This window comes from Rhagoletis pomonella, unplaced genomic scaffold, assembly GCF_013731165.1.
Source record: "Rhagoletis pomonella isolate Grant_MI unplaced genomic scaffold, Rhpom_1.0 Rhpom_scaffold_00008, whole genome shotgun sequence".
Taxonomy (NCBI): domain Eukaryota; kingdom Metazoa; phylum Arthropoda; class Insecta; order Diptera; family Tephritidae; genus Rhagoletis; species Rhagoletis pomonella.
This window is the reverse complement of record NW_023458562.1, coordinates 588,436-612,241: the sequence shown is the minus strand read 5'-3', so window position 1 is coordinate 612,241 and position 23,806 is coordinate 588,436. Positions and strand designations below refer to the sequence as shown.

General features: G+C 33.1%; 1 protein-coding gene across 1 annotated transcript in view; it reads left to right on the top strand.

Moving 5' to 3' along the window:
- Positions 1-23,806, top strand: part of LOC118744098 (microtubule-actin cross-linking factor 1) — a 719,134-nt gene that overhangs the window by 481,434 nt on the left and 213,894 nt on the right. The window contains 1 exon segment of the mRNA XM_036476824.1: positions 15,433-15,477. Coding sequence (XP_036332717.1) covers positions 15,433-15,477 — 45 coding nt within the window.

The window sequence follows — 23,806 nt, the reverse complement described above, 5'->3', positions numbered from 1 at the left end:
AAACCTTCGAGTGTATTTCCTCCATGAAAAACAGCTCAAAAAAATTCAATCGCCGTTCGGATTCGGCGTAAAACTGTAGGTCCCTCCTCTATTGTGTGACAACATCAAGGCGTACGCCACGAATCGGAGGAAAAGCTCGGCCATACACTAACATATTATATGCAGATCTAAAAGGTACATATGTTTGGCGGGTGTGCCTAGCTTATGTTCAATTTCTAGCTTCTGTTTTGGTACTAAATCCCCTTTTTTTGGTAGAAAGCTAACGAAATTTTTGAACTAAGTAAAACTGCACGAACTGGACGAAGGTAGAGGCGATTCCTTATTGTTGCCATATTGATTTTCTTATTCAGTAAAAACCATACTCCATTATATTAGCTAGTCTTTGCTCGTAGTGGAACTGCATCGCCGTTGCAAATAATTTTCTAACTGAAGTAAATGAAATGCGCGAGCACCCTGAAGAATTGTTTAGTTGCTTTATACCAGTAAAATCAAACAGCGTAAGTGACCAAAAGCATATATTTGACTTTATTCTTTCAGCTTTACATAATGTGGAAAACCTAAGAAAAATAATAAAATACGATATATTAAAACAGCCTCCAAAATCGTCTACAAGAGACGCCCCTGATCTACACAAATCAGTTTGATTGGAAATCTATTTTTTTGATTTTGTTTATACTTTACTTTTTGATGTGTCAAAATTTCATGTGAAAACCAATGTTCATAGAATAGAAGGTTACGACATGATGCTGTCAAAAATTTGTTTTCCCCCAATAACGTAGTTGCGAAGTGAGTTCTGATTGGCTGAAAAATTTTACGAAGAAGGAGAGTACAAAACGCAGAAAATATACATAGTTGCCGTATAGCATATTTTAGGAATCCTAATCAAATGGGCATTTTTGATATAAAATCGTGGCAAAGTTTATTATAACAACATAAAATGTTATAACTTCACGTGAAACTGGATTAACATAATAATATTCGTACAATAGTGACAAATGAAATGTAAATCGAATGCAAATTGAAATTTGCTGGTGATTTTATTCTTGAAAGTGAGCAGAACGCACTCGCGTATTTTTAAATAAAAAGCGTTCATAACATTGCCAAAATTTCAATCCATCTTTAGACATACGGTAAAACCTAAAATTACCTTTTTCAGCGTAATTTCTGCAATCAAAAACAGCGCACTTTAATTTGTAATAATTTAAATAAACTCACATACGCAGAAAAAATGCAAAAACTTCAACGCAAATTGTCAAACGGTAAATATCAGGGTTACAATATTTGAAATAAAACGTGGTGTATTTTTGACTAAAATAGTGTATTTTTATAAGATAATTTTTTTAGGAATCTGGCAACTCCAAAAATTGAGCCATCTACGTCATCAAAATGGCCGCCATGGCTGATGTCGTAACCTTGTATTCTATAAACCTTGTGAGGAAACAATATGTGTTGCTGGAAAAATTTCACGGCTGTGAACAGAATACTAACCCTAAGAGGTCGCGAATTTGGGGAAACCCCTGAAAACTTTCAGATGGAGCACTTTTTATTTTACCGATCGCATGACGATCTTCGCGCATCTTAACATGATCCCATGTGCAATTATCCGTTAGTGATTTTATTTCGTCCGGCATTGCAGCTATCGATTTTTGCTTGTCATTGGAGGTGATAGATTTGTTGAAATGCTTCGGGTCCACTAACTCGTTTGATGAACAATGTCACTTTCTTCGATTAATTTCCGTGGTAGAATTCCTTTTGATATTCTTTCTAATCGGCGGTATGTATCTACGCTGTCATGTTCTTCGTTGTTGTCGTTATTTTATTCAGTCATATTATCATGTGTTGCGTTTTTACTTTGAATATCATTGGTTTTACTCTTCGGTTGATGATAACTTCTCCCATTGACGGTAATTAACATCTGTATGCTGTTGATGACACATCGTAGCCTTCCGAAAACTGCTTCTATGGCCTTTCGGTCCAGTTTTCGTCTTCTTTCATCCTGTATAAACGCATAGCATTTAGATTCAAAACGCATGAAATGATCAATGCTTGGTTTCTTATGGTGTATTCTCAATTCCTTTTATATGTAGACGTAATTTTCCATTGATTGCTTCGAAAATGATGCGGCGTGCCATCTGAACTAGGGTTATATTTTTTCGTTCGGCCACTCCGTTTTGCTGTGGGTTGTATGGTTATATGTTCTTTGATTTTGTATGCCGCACAGTGTAAGATTTGACACATCTAGCTGCTTTTAATTCTGTAATTCGAAACTATTGACGATAGATTAATGAAATTTTGCACAAGGTACGTTATAAGATAGGCGAAGCTTTTTACAAAAAATTTGTCATTTAGAGTTACTGTCACGCCACCCTATTATATGACTGCAATTTTTTAAAAAACAAAAACTGAAATATTTAACTAACTAAAAAGATAAAAATTCCCATAAAAGAATTTCCCTATAACAAGGAATTATAAACTGACAGAAATGGACTTAAAATAAATTTTTTTTTTTTGAGTTATGGGCGTCTAAAATATCGATAAAAAAGTCAAGTTGAGTCAACAAAATTCCGTTATAAGTTCAATATTTCTTTCTCTATTTACAAAAATGGGATACCTTTGGAAAGGTAATGTATTAGGCTTTCTCTGTTCAAAGCAAAAGCACAAGGATTCGTCTCGGTCGAGATAAAATGCAAATGAATTACTCGAAAAATAAATGAAATTCCTAGTAGGCTTGAAAAAAGAAAATTTGATCAAAACCTGCACTTTCCAGCAGCTAAAATTGTGTTGTTTAAAGTCCAAGAGGAGTGGCAAATAAACTGAGATACAAACAAACAATATTGAATAATAGCGGATAAAGAGTTTGCGGGCCTAATGAAATTAATAAATTGCTAAAAATAAATTTATGTTAAGATCGTTTTACTTTAACATGAAATACTCAGTCTAAGTTTACTAAAACTCCAAAAATGTATATTCATTAAAAAGAACATACCTAAAAAAATAAGACCACTCTGGTATTTTAGCAATTGTTGCATAAATCACATAACACCAAATAATTATACATTGAGATTCAGTTTCAAATATTCAAGTTTAAATATTATTGCGCTTGGTAATTTTCCAAATCAAACCCCGTCCCGCTCTACACTTTAATTTAAATTTTTTAGTTGTTATTGTTTCGTCTTTATCAGGCATTTCTAAAAATAAATTTGACGTTGTTTTGAAATTTGGCGACATAAAATAATGTAATTAATATTTTCTAGAATGTGGAAATAATACACTGTGTGTCGTAAATATACGTGAAAATTTTGGCTTAGGTACTCACCATCGTTGTCCGTTCGAATGATCTTTGGTGTCTATTTGGACATAAATATTCATAAAATTTCTCAAGAACCTTGGATTTATTCGCCAAAAGATAAATAACTGTATATTCTAAGTAGTGATCGATCAATGTGAGTAGATATCTTTTCCACGATGGCGACATACTTTGCATATCCGAATGAACCAAGCGCAAAATTGTTTTAGTGGGGTTTTATGATTTTTGTGGAAATTTGATTCGGCTCATATTTCCTTGTAAAAAAATTTCGCAATTTAATTGGTTTTCGCATTCGCTGCCGCATGTCTTGATAATTGTACGCCATCAACAAGTTTTCCTGATGCCATTGATTTCACCCAGGGGCTAACGCAGGTAGGGGTTTTGGGGCGTAAGACTTCCTGTGACACTTGCTTCCAGTGAACGCTCCTTCTTAAGCATAAATCATGATTACGATATAAAAATGAGCTTTACTTAATATCCACAGAGATATAAACGTTACGAACAAGGAAATATTGAATACAATGTTGAGTTCCCTGAGACTGAATGCTGGTTTAATCCCATCACTGACAACGGACTCATACATTGTCGAATCTTCAATAATGGCTCCAAAACTGACGTTTACAAGTACAAGTTGAAGAATGTAGCTTTGCTATCACTTCGTACATACCTTAGAAACCCCAAATTGTAAAATTTTTTCCCCATTTTAATTGGTAGTACATAATGTACTAGGGATGTTGCGAATGTGGAATTTTAGACATCCGCGGATGCGAATACGGATGCGAATATCTAACAGCTAACATCCGCGGATTTGGATGCGAACGCGGATGTCAAGTATTTTTAAGAAACAATTAGAATCTGGCATAATGGCGAGATCGGTGTTTAAACACCGCTTACAAGCCAAGCCAGATGTGACAGGTTTTTCTAAAGCTTTTTAAAAAGAATTCTTCATTCTCGTTCCTTTGGCTGTTTCAGAATTTGGAGAATCTGTAACTTCATCAGCGTTTTTCGATTTTAGTTTTTGTAATTCATTTTTAATACTTTCTTCTGCGACTGGTTTGAAAAATGTGTGCTTATAGCGAAAATTTTGAACAAAATTCTGTTTTCAAAGTCGTGTTTTTTATAAGCATTTTAATCTCAGATAATTACGTAGTTCTTATCTAATTAAAGGTCAGACCTATAGCTTTTTATTTATTTGAGCATCTATTCTCTTTATAGCCAGACGTTGATCATTTCTGCTGGAGATCCCTATTGAAGGAGCTTACTCTTTGACTTTAAATAGCAAAAAAGGGACAGCTTTACCACATAAGTTTTTAGCCAAGGATCCAATGTATATCCCTATGAAAAAATATTGCCCGACAAGTTAACAAAATTACTATTTTTAAAATTTTTGCTAAAAATAAATTTCCCAAAGAGCCCCATTTGAAATTATTGAAACGAATATATGGATGTAACATCAAAAGCAAATCACGAAAATTTGGTTAAGAATTACAGTGTACACTTTCTTCTTTTGTGGCTAGTAGATTTTTTAAGATTAGTCCAAAAAAATTATAATAAAGAAAGAAACGAATGCAAGTATTTAATTCACAGAAGAAAGATATTATTAAAGGACTATGTCGTCTTTGACGTACGTCAAAGTTCAAGTAGAAGTGGGAACTTGTATGGCTGCTCATTGAAAGCTCGGTTATATAGCTTAAGAAATAATAGTGGTATCTCGAATTCTTGCGCTATGCACGGATTGCACGAAATGCAAAAATATTATTCCAAATTTCGAAGAGTACGAGAGCACGAGAGCAAAGTGGTAGCATGCATGGGTAGCGAGCAGCGAAATTATTTATCAAATACAATAACAAGAGACAGCAAAAAAATTAAGTTAGCGAGATGAGAGAAATGAGAGAAATATGTATCAATTCCAACAACAAAATAATTAACACAGGGTCGCATTTATCTTGCTATGCTATTTTTCAAAATATATATATGGGTTTCGACGTTGCATATTTTCCAGCGATAGGAAATGTTGTTTCCCATGAATTTTGTTGTTGTGTGTTTGCAAGTTATGCAATCCATGAAATCCGTGCTACGTGCAATGGCTTTGCAAGATTTGGAGAATACCCGTAATATGTTTAAAGACATCTTTAGCAATGATAAATATTACATTTGACCAGTTTTGTTACCGAAATACTCCCACCACCACAGCCAAAAATATTGGCTACAATTTGTCATATTGTTTGCTATATATACATTTTATCGGTGCACTTGCACAAGATTCACATTCGCAAAAGCTCCGCATTGATTATTGCGAATGCGAATGTTAAAATTAATGCGGAAGCTCCGGGGTTGCGAATGCGAATGGGAATATTCGCAGCAACCCTGATATGTACACTGTATGCAGTTATACGCACATTTAACCTACCTGGAAAGACGCATACATTCTTACGTACATTTGTACATACATACATATGCATGGATGCATTTGCCACTGATCAAAAACGCATGAGTAAAAGAGGCGAGTGCAACACTGTACTCGAGATAGAAGTGAAACTTCTTAAGAAACACATGTGTGCAGCGCAGACAATGACGCGAATACAGTTGTTTATTGTATCTAATGTGGTACCAAGTTGCTACAATTTTTTATCATTTTTCACATTTAATGTTTTTTTTTTAATATTAATTTTTTTTTGGATACGAAGGATATGATCATTCTTTCTGCTTTATATGTTTCAATGGAATTGAATTCAATGCTAAATATTTGAATAAATCATTTAGATTTAGATAGCGTGTTTAGCAATTTATTTAAGAAAAATAAAATATTTCAATCTTTGTTTGGATTTTCGTTGATTTTTAATTTGCTATTCCAAAATAATTGATATCAAATAAAGCACCTCTTTGAGGTAAAACTTTCGAGTGACGTGAGATGAACTAGAAACACAAAATTTATGATATCAGTTTAGTAACGAAAATTATACAAATTAAAAAACCACATGTGTGCGCCCCACACCCGGTGGAAATCTTTACAAAATTAAACCAGGAGACAATCAGAGGAAAAATCCAATGTTGGTACCAAGTTGATAACTTTAATAATTTTTCATATATTGTTTTTTAATTTTTATTTTTTTCGGATAAATACAAAGGATATGATCATTCTTTTTCGCTTTATTCCGTATTCGAAAAATTATATGTTTCAATGGACACATCGATTTGAATAAATCATTTAGATTTAGATAACACTTTTAGCAATTTATTAGAGAAAGATAAAACATTTAGATTATTGATTGTATGTATTTTCGTTGACTTTAAATTTGCTACCCCAAAATAATTGATATCAAATAAAACACCTCTTTGAGGTAAAATTTTCGAGTGACGAACGTTCGTCACGAACTTGATATCATAAATATGTTGTTTCTAGTTTAGCCTTCGTCACTCGAAAATTTTACCTCAAAGAGGTGATTTATTTGAAAAATATAATACCGGTAGGTGTTCTCGTATGTCATTTAATACAACAAGATTTTCGCCTTGGGAGTAAAGTAAAAGGATTTCGCAACCCATGGACATAGGTCAGTCCAATGCAAATTTTCATTTAGACGTCCAAGACATCTACCCTATATATAAATTAAAACGAAAGTTGGAAACCCCTTCTTCATTATTGATACTCGAACAGAATTCAGCATCACTAACGAAAGTATTTGCCACCCAAGATGGGGACAAGAGGTTTCCATTAGCATTAAAGCCATGGGCAACATATTCAATGTAAGCAAAATATGTAGGTTTCCCTCATTTAAAGAGTTTCAGGCAGAAAATTTTTATTGCGAGTTTTTAGAGTAAAGCTTTACCGAGTTACACATTTGTGGTCATAATAGGACGGCGTGAAGCCCATTATCCAAAAATTTTAATAATCCAATTTTCTGCTAAGTGGTTATCATCGCAATCATGGATTTTAAGTGAATTAGCTTTAGTAGTTATTGATTTATCGTTATATGGTAGATGTGCGTGGTCATTGCCCGATTTTGAAGATTTTCAACAGATTTCTTAACTAGACCCTAAGCAAGGCTCTTACCTAGTTTGGTAAGGATTGGTGAATGGGCTACTGAGATACAGCATTTCATCATAAGTGAGCGGGGTGACGCCCATTTTCCAAAAAATTCATAATAATATTTTTTACCAAAATTGTACTTCAAATACTAACTTTCAACAATTTGCATCCAATATTTAGTGAAATATCGTAGTTATTGCATTTATCGAAAATACCTTTATATGTGAAGTGGGCGTGGTTACAGTCCGATTTCACCCTTGCATTAAGGGCAACATACCAAATTCGTTGAGATACTTCGAGTTATCGTGTACACGGACAGACGTGTTTATATTTTTTTTCTTGATATTTTGGACTTAGCATATTTGCATACCGCTGCATAACAAGTAAGAAGGACTTTACGGTAACTTTTTTTTGTAATGATGTATTTTGAGGTCTGCTATCTTACTGCATTAAAATCTCAATTTTCATAAAAAGTGGACTTAGTATGTTGGCGAACTAAGCTAACGATATTAAATGACCTAAACGCAGTAGTAGATTACGCAAAACGGAAAATTATAATTCATGACGTTGCTATAGAAATGTTTATGCAGGAATCTCAAGAACTAACGTCAATGAAATGCAATTTAATTCGAACGGATCACCTTGATCCTAATATAAAAATCCAGAGACATAACTATTATAAGAGAAAATAATAAAAGTCTATCAATAATCAATATATTAAGATAAATATTTTCCGAGTCATCTATAATTATTATTCAAGGACTTATATTATAAAAGTCCTTTCATAATAATTATGAGAGAGATAAATATTTTTAAGTCTTCAAAGACTTTTATTTTAAGACTTATATTATAAAAGTTATTTTTATAATAATTATCATTGAGATAAATATTTTTAAGTCTTCAAAGACTTTTATTTTAAGACTTATATTATAAAAGTATTTTCATAATAATTATGAGCGCAAAAAAATGTTGTAAGTCTTAAAAGACGGGACTTGTTCTGGGGAATTTCAGGATTGTTTGGGGCCCAGTTCGGAGCTAGGTGAGGACCAGTTCGGGACTAGTTGGGGAGCAGTTTGGGATCTGTTGGGGCTTGGTTTGTGACCCGTTCGGGACTATATACAAAATTTTTTCGCACTCATAATTATTATCAAAAGACGTTTATAATAAAAGTCTCAAAATAAAAGTCTTTGAATACTTAAAAATGTTTATCTCAATGATAATTATTATGACAAGACTTTTATAATATAAGTCTCAAAATAAAAGTCTTTGAATACTTAAAAATGTTTATCTCAATGATAATTATTATGACAAGACTTTTATAATATAAGTCTCAAAATAAAAGTCTTTGAAGACTTAAAAGTATTTACTTCGCTGATAGTTATTATGAAAATACTTCTATTATATAAGTCTTAAAATAATAGTTATTGATGACTTAAAAAAATGTTTTCACACATAATTATTATCACAAGACTCTTATAATTCTTACGAAAATTTCGAAGACTTTTTTAAAACTCCACCATGAAATAATTATTATTCTGGGTCTCTGGAAAAATTTAATAAATAGATTTAGTCGCTGAAAATTTCGTAGACATTTTTTATAAAGAAGGTGATGACTTGACATTCACGATTGAAGTTAAACATAAAATCGCAACTTAAACCGACATCCCGATTTACTCAAAAGCATATAGATACCCTAAATCACTAGAAGGAGGAATAAATAGGCAGATTTGCGACATGCTTAAACAGGGAATAATTCGGCATTCCAACAGTCCGTGTAATAGTCCCTTATAGGTCGTTCAGAAGAAAATGGACGCTTCTTATAAACAAAAATGGCGTTTAGTTCTGGATTATCGAAAACTAAGTAACGAAACTGGGATATCGCCTTCCAATTCCAATTATAGACGAAATTTTTGATAAACTAGGGGGATTCAAATTATTTTCAACGCTAGATCTTGCCAAAGGCTATTCCCAAATAGAATTTAACGAACGAACAGCTAACGGCCATTTCGAGTTTTTGAGAATGCCATTCGGACTTCGTCATATACCTTCTACTTTTCAGAGGCTTATGAATAATCCCCTCAGCCCCTATATAGGTCGTATTTGTTTAGTCTATATGGATGATATTCTAACTTTTTCAAAAAATATTGAAGAAAATGTTGAGCATCTTACCACAATTTTAAGCGTTCTTAAGAATGCAAACCTAAAACTTCAACTTGACAAGTGAGAATTTGCTAAAAGAGAAGTGGATTTTTTAGGACACGTCATAAACGCCGAAAGATTGAAACCGAACCCGAAGAAAGAGGAGGTAATTGATAGAATAAAACTACATACAAATCAAAAACAAATTAAAAGCTTTTTAGGCATGACGAGATATCTTAGGCGTTACATTAGAGATTACTCCGAAATTGCAAAAAAAATTTAATAAAATACCTGAAAGAAATACAAAAGTAAATGTTAATGAGCCGGAGTATGTAGAATCATTTGAAAAGTTAAAAGTTCTAATAAAGAACAATTCAATTGTGGTATACCCGGATTTTAATAAACAGTTTACCTGTTACAGTAGCAGCTGGTAACTATGCATTAGGAGCAGTCCTTATGCAAAGTGAAGGAGTTATTTGCTATGCAAGCCGTATACTAAAAACCCATGAACTTGATTACAGCACAATTGAAAAAGAGGTCTTAGCGATTGCGTTGGGCCACAAAACATTTTAAATACTACTTATGTGGAAGAAAATTTTTAATTAGACTGATCACCGCCCATTAATTTGGCTGAATAACTTAAAGGAACCAAATTTAAAACTGCAATGGTGGAAAATTCAGTTAAATGAATTCGATTTCGACTTAATGTTCATAAAAGGTAAAGAAAATTTTCTAGCAGATGAACTTAGCAGAAAGTAATACGATACAACTGGTACGGACAGAAGTATAGGCATAGAGAACACGGTCATATTTATTTTAGAGGTTGATCATACTTTAAAAGAGGCAAAAGATAGTTTGAAGAAGGAACTTGACTTATCAGAGGATTTAACTCAATTATTTACAAGTCAGTAGACGACTTAGAAACGGTGCACAGCGCTAAATCTGATGATAGACACCTCATAAAAATTACTGAAAAAGCACTCAATTTATTTAAGACACAACTAATTGTTAAAGAATCTGAAAAAGAATCGAAAACCACCAAAATATTTTGCAGAAATAAAATAAGATACATTGTAAAAACTAATGAGAGCTCTAAAAATATTTTGAAAGTCATGCAAGAAATTTTACCAGAAAAGGGCCTAGTGGTAGTTTTTTTGTGAAAATATCAAAATATATCTTACATTCAAGAATACTATAGAAAATACTTTGCTAATAATAAGAGATTACAAATACTAAAATCATACATTTTGTTAACTAATGTTATTGACAAAGAAATAATTTAAAAAATGATCGAAAAAGAAGATTTGAATAATAACCATAGAGGTTTAAATGAAAACCTTTTAGAAATAAAAAAAACTATACTATTATCCGAATCTACAGAAAGAGATCCAAAAATATATAAATAATTGCAAAATTTTCAACCTTGCTAAATACGATCGTGATCCTGTTAAATACAATTTAAACATCACTGATACACCAACAAAACATGACGAAATGATTCATATCGACATCTCGTATCCACAAAGAAATTTTATGTATCTTAGTGGTATTGACAAACTAACTGAATGCGCTACCGTACGCTATTTCGTGGACATCATTGTTAAAAACATTAAAAGAAATGATATAACATCTAGGAAAGCCAATTGGACCGCAGATAATGAATTTGACATAGGAACTATTAAACAATTTCTAGCAGATAGAGAAATACAATTACCCTCTATAAAAAATATAAAAAATCTGGTAACTCAGACGTTGAAACTAGAGCTGCAAAACTATCGATAATTGGACCATTCGATGTTTTCGATAGTTTTGGGCCTCACCATTCGATAGTATCGATACTATCGGTAAGAGATGCATAATCTTAAAAGACAAATTATGAGATACTTACTACGGCACTAATTATATTGAACATGGTAATATTAGAAGAAAAAATATGAAGGCTAGCCTTATGCGCTATTTTAGTGTGATTTATTAAAAATGACAAAGTTAGTTAATTTAAACAACTAAAACAATTCATTTAATTTCATTAGAAAGCCAAAAATGTAAAAAAGCATAAATACATCTGCAAAAACATAAATAGGGACGGGACATTTTAACAAGTTTTACCTAATCTTGTTTTGTTTATTTAATGTTTATTATTTTTTTTTTTTAAGTATAGTTCGCTGTCCAACAAAAACCATGCAAGTCCATATTTCAAACGTTTTAATAAAAATTGGAAAATTCGAGCAAGTTGCTTTAAAATGTGGAGTTTTTAACTATAGTCACTTGAAAAAATTTGAGTATGCACTTTTGTAGTCCGTTAAATTTTAGTATAAAGTGGAAATTTTGGAGTACCCAGGGCTTACCGTTAATTTTTGCAAATTTTTTTGTTGAAGATGTTGCTTATTTGCTTCATATACAAAAATTGTCTAGCATAGTTTGTATATACCTGCATACACGATCGCACAAATAATTATGAATTCTTTTAGTAGGAATTATAGCTCGCATCCAATAATGGAATGGATAGTATCGCGATAGTGACCACCGATAGTGGTGACAAACTGAAACTATCGATAGTTTTGCAGCTCTAGTTGAACGGCTACATCTAACATTAAATGAACAAATAAGACTTTTCAATTCCTGTCAAGAGAATTTAACATTAACACCAAAGTATTCAAAGCAATAGTCCACTACAATAACACAGTCCATACAAGTACAAAAATCAAACCAATAGATTTTTTATATAATAGATAGATTTTTTATATAATATATATATATAGCAATGAAGAACTAATAAAATGATCAGAATTGTTAAAGTTTAACAAACAAAAACCACATCAAAAGGAAAATAATGTTGACAAGACTGACTTCACAAATGATTATGTAAAAAACTTTAAAATTGGCAAGTCAAACCCATAATATATACTAATTGAAAACTACAAACAAGAAGGAAATTATTTATTGTCAAATAATAATCCCTCGAAGAAAGTTTGCAAATATCAATCAAAAAGAAAATATAAATATCAAAAGGGCAGAGATTAAAATTTAATATGATCCTTGCTTGTTCATTCAACAATTATTGTTGAAACTTGCGGTGGGGGAGTCATTTACATGTGTATAATCATATACATATATACACACTCTGTAACAACATACATTTGTACATATCGTCTGAGCACGACTCTCTCCACCATGGAGTTGCCCAATCGGAGCTCGTGCGATAAAACAAGAATGACCTCAAAAGAGTCAGTATTGGATTGAACGTAAAAGCGAACACAATGCGAATAAGGATTTATTGAAACTAAAGTTATAGTGTTGTTTAATTAAAAATAACCAATTATTTTGTATTAAGTTGCATCAAGAGCGTGCAACATAACATGAGTTACCATTTGGTACCCTTGTATTTCTATATACATAACAATATTTATTTTTAATAACAATCGATGTAAATAAGCTGGTTTGAAGTAAATAATTAAATCAAATTGGTTTTTGTTTTAAAATACCACTATGCACTATCATCCACACCTTTTTGTAGAGTTTCACTACCATTTAGGAAGTGTGATTGAATTCGTCCCCTTTTTCTCCTGCTTCCAAAAACCATCCCTGTGAGTGGGGGTGTCAAATTTTAGAAAAAAGCTACTTACAAAACCTTTAATAATTTAATCATACTTTGTTTCAAATATTGATCATATTTAATTCCACATAATTTTAGAATATTCCGAGTGATGTTACCTAATTAGTTATCTCCAAAATCCCTGAAACTTGGTTACAATAAAGCCAATGTTTTATTGACGAGATCGGGTGCTTTACAGCCTTATTATTTATGTCGAATGATATGCACACGAACAATTCGTCTAAAGACGAGAAGAGAGCTTGCAATTTTGTAGCTCTGTCGTTTATCTGCGTCTTTCTTTACTTCGATTTCGCTGCAATCGTCTTGGTTACGTTTAAACCGATTAGGATGATGCTGCCGAACTCCTTTTTAAAGCTTTCATCTGTAGACGAATCATTCGTGCGGCTTATTATCTATATCGAACGTTTCGCCTGTTAGATGTTTCGTTTGCGAGTTGGTACTTTGTAAGTCGAAATCAACTGGCAGCATGGCATTAGGGATGGGTAGTGGGGGGTTGAAATTCGATTTTTTTCCGAATTTCGAACATTGCACAACCATTCGATTATTCGATTCGAAATTCGGTGGTGCAAATTCGATTTAATTCGATTTTTTTCGAATTTCGCAAAATTTTTTTTAAGGGAAACTTCTAAATCGAGTTCGGAGATGTTTGCGTTAAATATTTAACATCAAGTCATAAAGCTGGTATTTAAAAAAATTAGGAGTCGAATTAAGTTCTAAGAAAAGGGTTGCCACAGGTTAGAAAATCAAATTCAAATAATCGCTTCCGCAGATGTTTGCGTTAAATATTTAACACCAAGTCATAAAATCTGTATCGTTCGTCCGATTTTCAAAAAGGGGGTAGGTGTCAAATGAAATGTAGATGTGTAACATGGTTTTAGTTTTGTGCCATATGTAAGAAAATCAAAATCAAATTATTTAATAAGTTAAATAAATTACTCCAATATGGGTATCTATCGAAATGGTTTTGAATAAACTTTTTTTTTTTAATTACATTTGGGAGGGTTCCCACCTGTTTGATAAGTCGAATTTATTTAAAGAAGTGTTGTACTTAAAATACTATGCAACAATTAAAATATGTTTGATGTGCTTGAAGGGAGTGGCCACCTGTTTAAAAAGTTAATCTAAAATTACACTGTACGTCAGCCGAAACCAGCCCGTACTTTGTTAACATTTTCTGAATGTCTACCCATCCAGTAGTAAAATCCTCGATGGATTTGCAAAAGTTAGCTCGTATTTTTATTTTATGGCCTACTAAGGTTTTCATATCTCGGCCTAAGTAGTTTTCAAAAAAGTCGAAAAAATAGTTAAAATAAATGTCTGAGCGAAATTAAAGGTTAAGACATATATATTAAAATTTCTTGGGAAATATTTTCGTAGAACATTTTAACCCATTATCTCCCGCCTAAAACGATCATATTTAACCCTTACTTCAAGAAATCTCGCAAAAAGCAAATTTAGGAGATCGTTTATGGATTGATATATTCTAAAAAATTATTCTCCGGAAAATTTTACTAGGGGTCTTCTCAGGCAAAAGCTTCATGCTACTAACGTAAAAGCCTCTAAAAATTTAAAATAAAAAATCAACAAAGAAACTAGTTTTTTTTATAAAAAAAAATTAAAATTTAGTTTGGAATAACAGTTCCTACTTGGCACTGATTTTTTGTTTTATGCATCAGATCGAAAAACATGTATTTTTTCCTTGAATCCCTAAGACAAATGGAGTGCCACATACAGTGATGGCAAATTTAGTCAGAAAGAAAAAAATTTAAGAGTTGATTTTTTGGAAATAAAGATGAAATTCGATTTTTTCTGGAAAAATTCGATTTTATCCGAATTTTAGCAACACAAAGTTCGATTTCAAAAATTCGCTATTTTGTAGCTAAAATTCGATTAAAATTCGAATATCGAAGCTTCGAATATCGAATTTACCCATCCTTACACGGCCATCCTATTGTAAATAAAGTTCTTAAATCATAAGCCAGCTTAAACGTAATCAACGTAAAGACAAGACGAAGACGAACGATAGCGTTTCAAAGTTTAAAGCAGAGACGACATCGTCTGCACATGAATCGAGGTAAATAATAAGGCTGTAAGAAAAAAATAATTTTACTGTAAGGATTGACAAAAAAATAACAGTAGCATTATTTACATACACGTAGAAATTTGGAATAATATATGTATATATAATATATTAAGCTTACTAAACATTGCGGCTATTTGGCTGTAGTATTTGTGGAGATCTACGATTTTTACTAACCACAATAAATCTAAATTTTTGACTTTAAAATAACTACAGTCAGTTTGATTAACAAAACGCGTTTATGTTGTTTATATTTTTCCAAACAGCTTCAAAGGTTCACGTGATCAAGGGCTTAATACACGCAAACTTAAGTAAGTACATTCATTATAAGTATGTAAAGCCATATCGCGTCATTATTACTAGAGGTACGAACTGAAAGGAAAGATATTTTTCTCCACTGGAGCTTTTGTAAAAATTACGACTTTGAATACAGTACACGGTGGGCTTGGGTCAGGTTTAACCCAAAAGTCCTTGCCCGTCAAATTTTTCTCCAAATTCTCATTCTGTCATCATAACCAAATGACTTGAGTTAAAAATGAAAATCTTCTATGGAAGGATTCGAAAGATATCTCGATTATCCTTAATTTTTCGTAAGATAACTTTTCAAACTAAGTATAAAATCATCCTACAGCAAAAATTTTTGAAATAAAATCTTCGTCTATCCATCGCAAATAATATTCATTTAATTTTAGTGCAAAAGTTATTTGCTTGAGCTCTAAAATTTGCAAAAACCGCTAAACCCCATGGTTTTTACTAGTTTTTACGATGAGTCACCATACTTTTTATCCTCACTGTAGTATTTATTATATTCTTTTTAAAGCTTGTGAAAAGCCTCGCAAAGTAGTATTTAAACTTGTGTACGTCAGAAGATATGGCAGTTAGAACTTTACAAAATGAGGAACCAAAATGTTTTCAATGTGATATTTGCTTAATAACTTTTTTGGTCTGCAAAAAATCGCAAAAAGTGTGGCAATATTTTTTGAACAGAACTTAATTTCCAACACACTGACGCAAGTTTCATCTTATTCCCATGGTAGAAGCCGGAGATATAGCGAAGTGAACATGGAGGTTTCGGCTCACAGCTCGGTTGGTCCAGGGGTAATATTTTTAAACCTCTAAACGATGTACCGTTACCCGTTGAAGAGGGCGGAGGTAAATAAGCTCGAAACTATGTATTTGTGACAAGCATTATCCACATAAAATGAAAACTACTACAGTTTCATTTTATAAAATTTTTGTTTATAGAAAAATGCATAAGATAGTTCAGGTACGGTTCGGTTTGAAATATGCACCTTTTTTTGTAAATTTGGAGGTGGATTTTGCGCAAAAATACTGTGGACTGATGAGGCTATTTTTTCTAGCGCGGCCGAAGACCACCAACGCGGAAAGGAGTTTAGTGCAAAAATAGTGTTGATGGCCTAACACAAGTTTAATTTTTCTTTGCGAAAATGCTAATTTTACCCATGTTGAAATGGGCGTGTAGAAGGGGCAGGGAGGCAAAATATGACTTTTCTTAAAGTTGATACTGTGCTCTTTCTAATTAGTTTTAGATGACGTACCCCTTCCCCCTCCGCCCCCACCAAAAAATCATTATACAAATAACCGAAAATTTCCCACGCACAATATTAAATCCTCTGATTAATTGTTTGATTGTTATCAATGTGGCAAGGTACATAATTGTGTACAATTTAGATTTGTTCCCCAAGCTACTCGTATTGGCCAACGACACTTCTTCACTGCACACTTTTGGTGCACTTTAATCGCATATATTTTTCACGCGAGACTAACCGAAACCTCAGATTTGAAAGCGGAAAAATGAATACGTGCATATGTACCCCAGTAAGATAATTATATGTGCAAAATGTTTTTCCTCATTTCAGCTCTATTAAAGAAGAGTAAAACTTTTTGCTGTATACGATAATAATAGCCTTTAGTTTATCAGTAGTTTCATATGTTAATTTGATGTTCCTTTACAACTTTAATCACCATTAACATACAATAGTTAATATTCAATAGTAAATAATTATTTGTGCAAAATCAAGTATTCAGTTCCGCCTGTTCCTGTGTCAAAAATTTTCAACAGAAAACTACAATGACTGTGTGGTAAAAACTTAAACATATAGAAGCTATTTTCATAATAAAAACCGTTTTATTATTGACATTGAACTATCTGAAGAACAGCCCGGACATATATCAGGAATGAAGGGGCATGAAATCTAGCTAAACAACTGCTGAAGTAATCGGACAGCAGAATATAAGAAGATCTTCATTTAAACCTCCCGACGACTATAGAAATAATAAGCTTGGTGCCGTATATAAGCCCCAAAAGATTGGTGCAAATGACATATTCAATAGCTACTAGGAATAGCATGATTTACCGTAAAAATTTAAATGTATTTGAATCTCTCTGTCTTAAGTAAAAGCTCACAATAAATATTATTATTATTATTATTTATTAAGCAAAGTATACAAAATACAAAACTTAATGTAGAAAAAAGAGTACAAGCTGCTAAGGCCATCGACTCACTGTTTGAAATATTTTCACTTGAGAAAATTCAATATAGCAGTGTTTTATAAGCGTAAATTGCAGTCTTTATGAAATTATTTATAGTAGATATATTACAATGAGATATAGTTTTTAAAATATTTGACGGGTTCACAGAACTAAAATGTTTTAGCCTGAAACTCTCTAAAATTAAACAGTCCTTGAGGAAGTGGTCCACTGATGCAACTCTGGAGCAAAACGGACAGGAAGCTGGAGATCCTCCGGTGAATAAGTGTCTGTGCTTGATGTCGGTATTTCCAATCCTTAAGCGTGTAAAAATTGTTGATTGGTGACGAGTAATATTGCTGGGATATATTACTCTGCTGCGATCTGGGTTGAGACTTGCATATCTGTGAACGAAACTACGCCACTCTGCACCCCGTTTCGCATGTATATGGTGTTGAATATGCTTTCTTAAGCCTTTGGGATCTAGGGACATAAATTGAAATGTAGGCGCATCTTCAAAATAACGAGCGGTTCGGTCAGCAAATTCATTCCCAATTATACCAGTATGGCCAGGAACCCAGAGTAATTTGATTTTGTTTTTATATTTTACACACAGGTCACGGATTTTTGAAACTAGTGGGGTAAAATTGTATATGTTTTAAACCGGAGTAACTGTCCGAGCAAATGACAAATTTCCCTTGGTTTTGTAAAGCGAATTCCATAGCTTTGTAAATTGCAAATACCTCAGCTGTAAACACCGATGAGTAAGTTGGTAGAACGCCACCGGATATAGTTGTACCATCTTGAGTAATGACTGCAAATGATGTATTCATTCGTTTGGAGCCATCCGTATATATTGCAGAATAATTAAGGGACGTCAATTCGTTCATTAGTTCCAAAAATTTTTGCTGATGGACCAGAGGACTGGTTTCTGATTTTTTCAAATCGTGTAGAGAAGTATTAATGGAGTTCTCATTCAGCACCCATACGGGTTGATTGTTGATTAAAGAACGCTTTTTAGGAGGGCAAATGCCAAGACTCCTTGCGTAAACGACACAACGACGAAGAGTAGAGTGAAGTTTAAAGGACCGTCTGTTACGAAAAACTGCTACCAAATTTTTAAAAATTTCACCGTTAGACGAACTAAACAGTTTAGGGATAAGCTGCATCGTAGATTCAAAAGTTCTTTCTTTTATTGAAGGCAATCCACTTTCAGCAAGGATGATGAAGATGTTGGAAACGCATTAATGCTACGGCGAACTGCAGCATGATATGGAGTTTCTAGCTGTTTAATATTAGTGTTAGCACACCATCCAAAAATGGGCTCTTGACAATAGGTTTTTTCTTAAATTACAACATTGGTGCCGAAAATTAAATCTCTGGTCGAAATAAACACCCATAATCTTTAAATTATTGACTATCTATAATATTATTTTCAAAATTTAATTGAGGAAAAATACAATTTTTCTTTTTGCAAATATGTAGTATTTTGCATTTAGGGATAAATAATAATGACCCAGACTGTAGTGCCCATTTTTTAAACTCGTTAAGAGCTTTACAAAAAGTAGTATTTACAAGTAGGGGATCTTTAATATTAGTATAAATTATGGCATCGTCAGCGTACATAGTTAACTTAATATTTTTTATATTCATACATATCTCGTTTAACTTATCAAATGCTACTATAAATAAAACAACCGAAAGGGGTGACCCCTGTGGAATGCCATTGTAAAGGCAATACGATTCAGAAAAATTGTTATTTACACGAACGCGAAACCGGCGATTTTTCATAAAAGCCTTTACAAATGTAAAGGCTTTTTGACCAATCTTCCAAGCCGAAAGCTGACTCAACACGGCATGTATTCCCACACGATCAAAACCCTTCTCAAAATCAGTTGCTAGAATACTGACGTGGTTCTTTGTACTAAGGGAGTCAGAAACGTAGTGTTGAAGTTGTATAAGTGAGTCCCTAGTACTATGATTACGTTTAAAAGCTGTTTGATTATGGCTAATAAAGCCGTTTTTCGTAATGAACCACATTATCCTCACCGCTAGGATTTTTTCTAATATTTTACTCATACAACATAGCAGAGATATTGGCCTATAAGAAGTTGTGTGGTAAGCCGATTTTTTCGGCTTAACTATTGGAATTACAGTGGCTAAGCTCCAGACGTGTGGGAACAAATGCTTGTTGTACATATTATTGTATAGATTTAGCAGTCTTAGTTTGGCCACAGCAGGTAAATTGGACAGCATTGGATAGGAGATCCTATCAGACCCTGGCGTTTTACCTTTAGCATGACGCAGAGCAAATTCAACCTCAGAAAGAGAAAAATCTTGATCTAAGTATTTAGCAGATGAAGAAAGGTTTGAAGGAGTATATTCTTTAGAAAGCCAATAATTTTTGTCTCTTATATATATTTATCAGAAAAATTGTCATCCTTAGAATAATTAGACCAAAATTGTGAAAGGAATCTGCGATGTTAAAAGAATCTGTAACGACATCGTTATTGGATATGATAGCTCTAATAGTATTTTGTTGTTTTGACCATATCTTTTTTGGCGTTGACAATGGGGAAATTTGAGATGTAAAAATTTCAAAGCTTAGTTTTTTAGACTCTCTTACAGCTTTTTTGAAAATTACATTTGATTTTTTATAATATAAGTGATTTAAGTCAGACATGCACCGTTTGTAAACCTTCTAAGATTCAACCTTTTGGTTACGGAGATTTTGTAGATTTTTAGTCCACCAAACAGGAAAAGCTCTAGAAAATCTTCGTTTTGTTTGAGGGATAAATTTATTGGCCGCAGAACGTATTGTTTTAGTTAAGACCGCTACTTCTTTGTTAATATTTTGAGAAGGGCACAAATTATCACAAGCTAACAACTTCGTTATTTCTGATTGATACGACTTCCAGTTTGCATATTCAGTTTTAAATCTAGGTATATGGTTAATTTTTTCCAAGTAAGAATTTGTTTGTATAGAAATAGAAATAACAAAATGATCACTGCCTCTTAAAACAGAAGAGATATTCCAAAAAGTACGAGGTTTAAGTTGAGGAGAAATTAGCGAAAGGTCGACATGAGAAAAAGAAGTATGAGTAGAAAAATTAGTAGGTGAACAGTCACTCAGCACTACAAGCTGATTATGGAGAATAAAATTTTTCATTATCAGTCCCCTGCTATTGGAATATTTTGAGCCCCATTGAGGGCTCCACGAATTAAAGTCACCCGTCCGCAAAATAGGGGAAGAGAATTGGGAAAATAAATAATTTAGTTCAATTTCGGAAAAGTATTGATGTGGAGGAATATAAGTATTAATTAGGAAAAAGGAATAGTTCAAATTAATTTTTAGGGCTGTAGTGGATATTGAAGTTATTACATCAATAACCTTATGTGGAATATAATGTTTTATTAGTATACCAACACCTTGTTTACTGGTTTGAATATTAGGTAAATTTGAAAAATGCCTATGTATTCTTTAGGATAACAAATAGAATTTGGATTTATATTATGTGAAAAGTGTGTTTCCTGAATGCATATTATATCTGGATTTTCTTCGTTAATTAATAACAATAACTCGTTGTAGTTGTTATAATACCCGTTGATGTTCCATTGAATAATTTTTAACGACATCAACAATGCAGAGGGAGAAAACAGATACAATAACAAAAATGTACATATGTATGTATAAATATGTGCGTGAAGTTAAAGATAAACGACGTGGCTAAGTGAAACTGCTTACAATATTTCCTCATCTATGTTTGAGAAATCTTGACTATCAATAACTTTGGAGAGAGATGGAAGTGGAACAAACATGGGGTTTAAGTAGGAAGGGGAAGAATTAGGTGTAATTGCTTGCGTTGGAGAATTTATTTGGGGTGAGAGTGGAGAATCAAGAGTAGCTGAATTAGGAGAAATTGAAGAGTAATTAATGGAAATATTATTGTTTTGTTCTTGTGTTGGTGGGATTATTTGAAATTGAGTTGTTGAAGAAGGGGAAATAAGTATTTTATCATTGCAATTTAAAGAGAGTTTTTGATTTGAGTTATTATTTTTGTTGTTGGATTCATCGATTTTTTTGTTGGTGTTAATATTCACACGATTTGAATTTGTTGTAGAGGTCCATTTACTGTTTGTTGTTGTTGATTTGGATTTTGCGGTTGGTTAGAATTGGATATGACGTTGGCAAATGTGACTCCACTCTGAAGAGGGGAAACTGTTTCCTTATATTATTTCAATGCTTCGCGCATTGAGCACTTATTAATTGTTTTAATTTTGATAATCTATTTTGCTTGAATAAATTTTGTGCAATCTTTGGATGAAGATGAGTGGTCAGCCTTGCAGTTAGCACATAATGTACGAGTACAATTTGATGGAGAATGAGGGGGGAGAGAACAGTTAACGCAAACAGGAGAGCGATTACGACGTTTTGTGGTATGTCCAAGCAGCTGGCAAGATTTACAGCGCATAGGTGTGGGGAAATATTCTCTTACCAAAAATCTGGACCAAGCAATGTCGATCTTGTTGGGCAACTTGTATAGATTAAACGTTAATAACACTACACCTGAAGGTTTCAAATTTCCGTCAACATTCTTCTTAAATTTAAAAACTGATACCACTCCCTGTGAGCTAAGCTCATTAACGATTTCTTCATCCGGAACGTTATTTAAAAAAGGCGCTAACACAGTGCCTTTAACATGATTGAGAGATTCGTGGAAAGAAACCGATATTTCACAAACTCCTCCCAATTGCTTGGCTTTAATGAACTTTTGCGCAATAATATTATTCTTGACGAGAAGCAGAAGTTTGCCGTCGCGAAGGGCGGTAATTGAGTGAACATCGCTACTTATTGGTTTTACTGCTGGATGAACAGCAAAAGGGGAGAACAAAGAGATTGGTTTGGAGATGTCAGATGACTCAACAACAACAAATTTTGGGTCGTCGGTTATAACTTCGGGTAGCATGGGGAATGGGTTCATCGTGGAAGATGAACTGGTTTTCCGTTTTTTTCGGTCAGGGTCTGGATCCAGCAGAGCAAAGCGATTTGCCCTTAAATTATATGGCCCAGGGGCCATATTAAATCAGAAACGAAATCAATTTACTTAAATAAAAAATAAACTTGCACACGCGAGTAAAAGAAAAACTAATATTTTAAAGGAAAAGAACCGTTGAACACCGCGCTGGTGGGCCTCACGTAATCAGTAGGAAATCGCAAAAACAGTAACCAAAAAATCTGTAGCAAGAGAGACGTCTGCTCAACGCGAGAGATAGTCGGTGACTGTCACAATAAATAATAAACACAGTTTTGGTACTTATGTTGAAGAAATATATAGCTACACCACATCCCACTCTATGGCACGAAAATGTATTTTTAGCACTTTACAAAAACTACAAATTTTGTAGGAAGAATTGAAAATCGCTATTTTCAATGATGAAAGAAACTCCAATATAGTTGATCCAGATGCCTACCACAACTTGGAGAGTCATTCAGCTTCCAAGGCAAACCTGTCCTTGGCGAAAAGGATCTTTGGTTTAAAGTAAAAAGCATATATGTGGCTTTGGAAAACAAATAAAATCTTTTCACTATGGGAAAAATGAATATCAGGAATGAGAAACATTCTTTGCGCATTAAGTTGGCAAATTTTCGCTCATTTCGACCGAAGATATTCGAAAATTCCAGCGGTAAAACGTTGTTATTCACACCGTGCGAACAACAAAATCGTTTTTCTAGGAACAAAATACCTTCCGCAAAGCGTAAAACAAATAAAATTGTCCAATAGCAATACAATCCAATACCAACAAATAAAAACATCTTTATCTCATCTACATCATCGACATTTAAAAAATCTTGAAAAGTAGTCTGTTTCTTTGGACATATAAATATTTTCTACGAAAATTTCAGCATAATGATACAATTAAATTATCTTCTAATATATAAAAATCTCGTGTCACGGTGTTAGTGGTCGAACTCCTCCGAACCGGCTGGACCGATCTTTATGAAATTTTTTGTGTATATTTGGTAGGTATGAGAATCGGATGTAAAGTATATTTCATACCGCTAGGTGCAGGGGGCGTGGCACCTCCCATACAAACCGAATATTTCATACTGCATATCTCTGGAAGTGTTCATGGTAGAGTACTCTAAC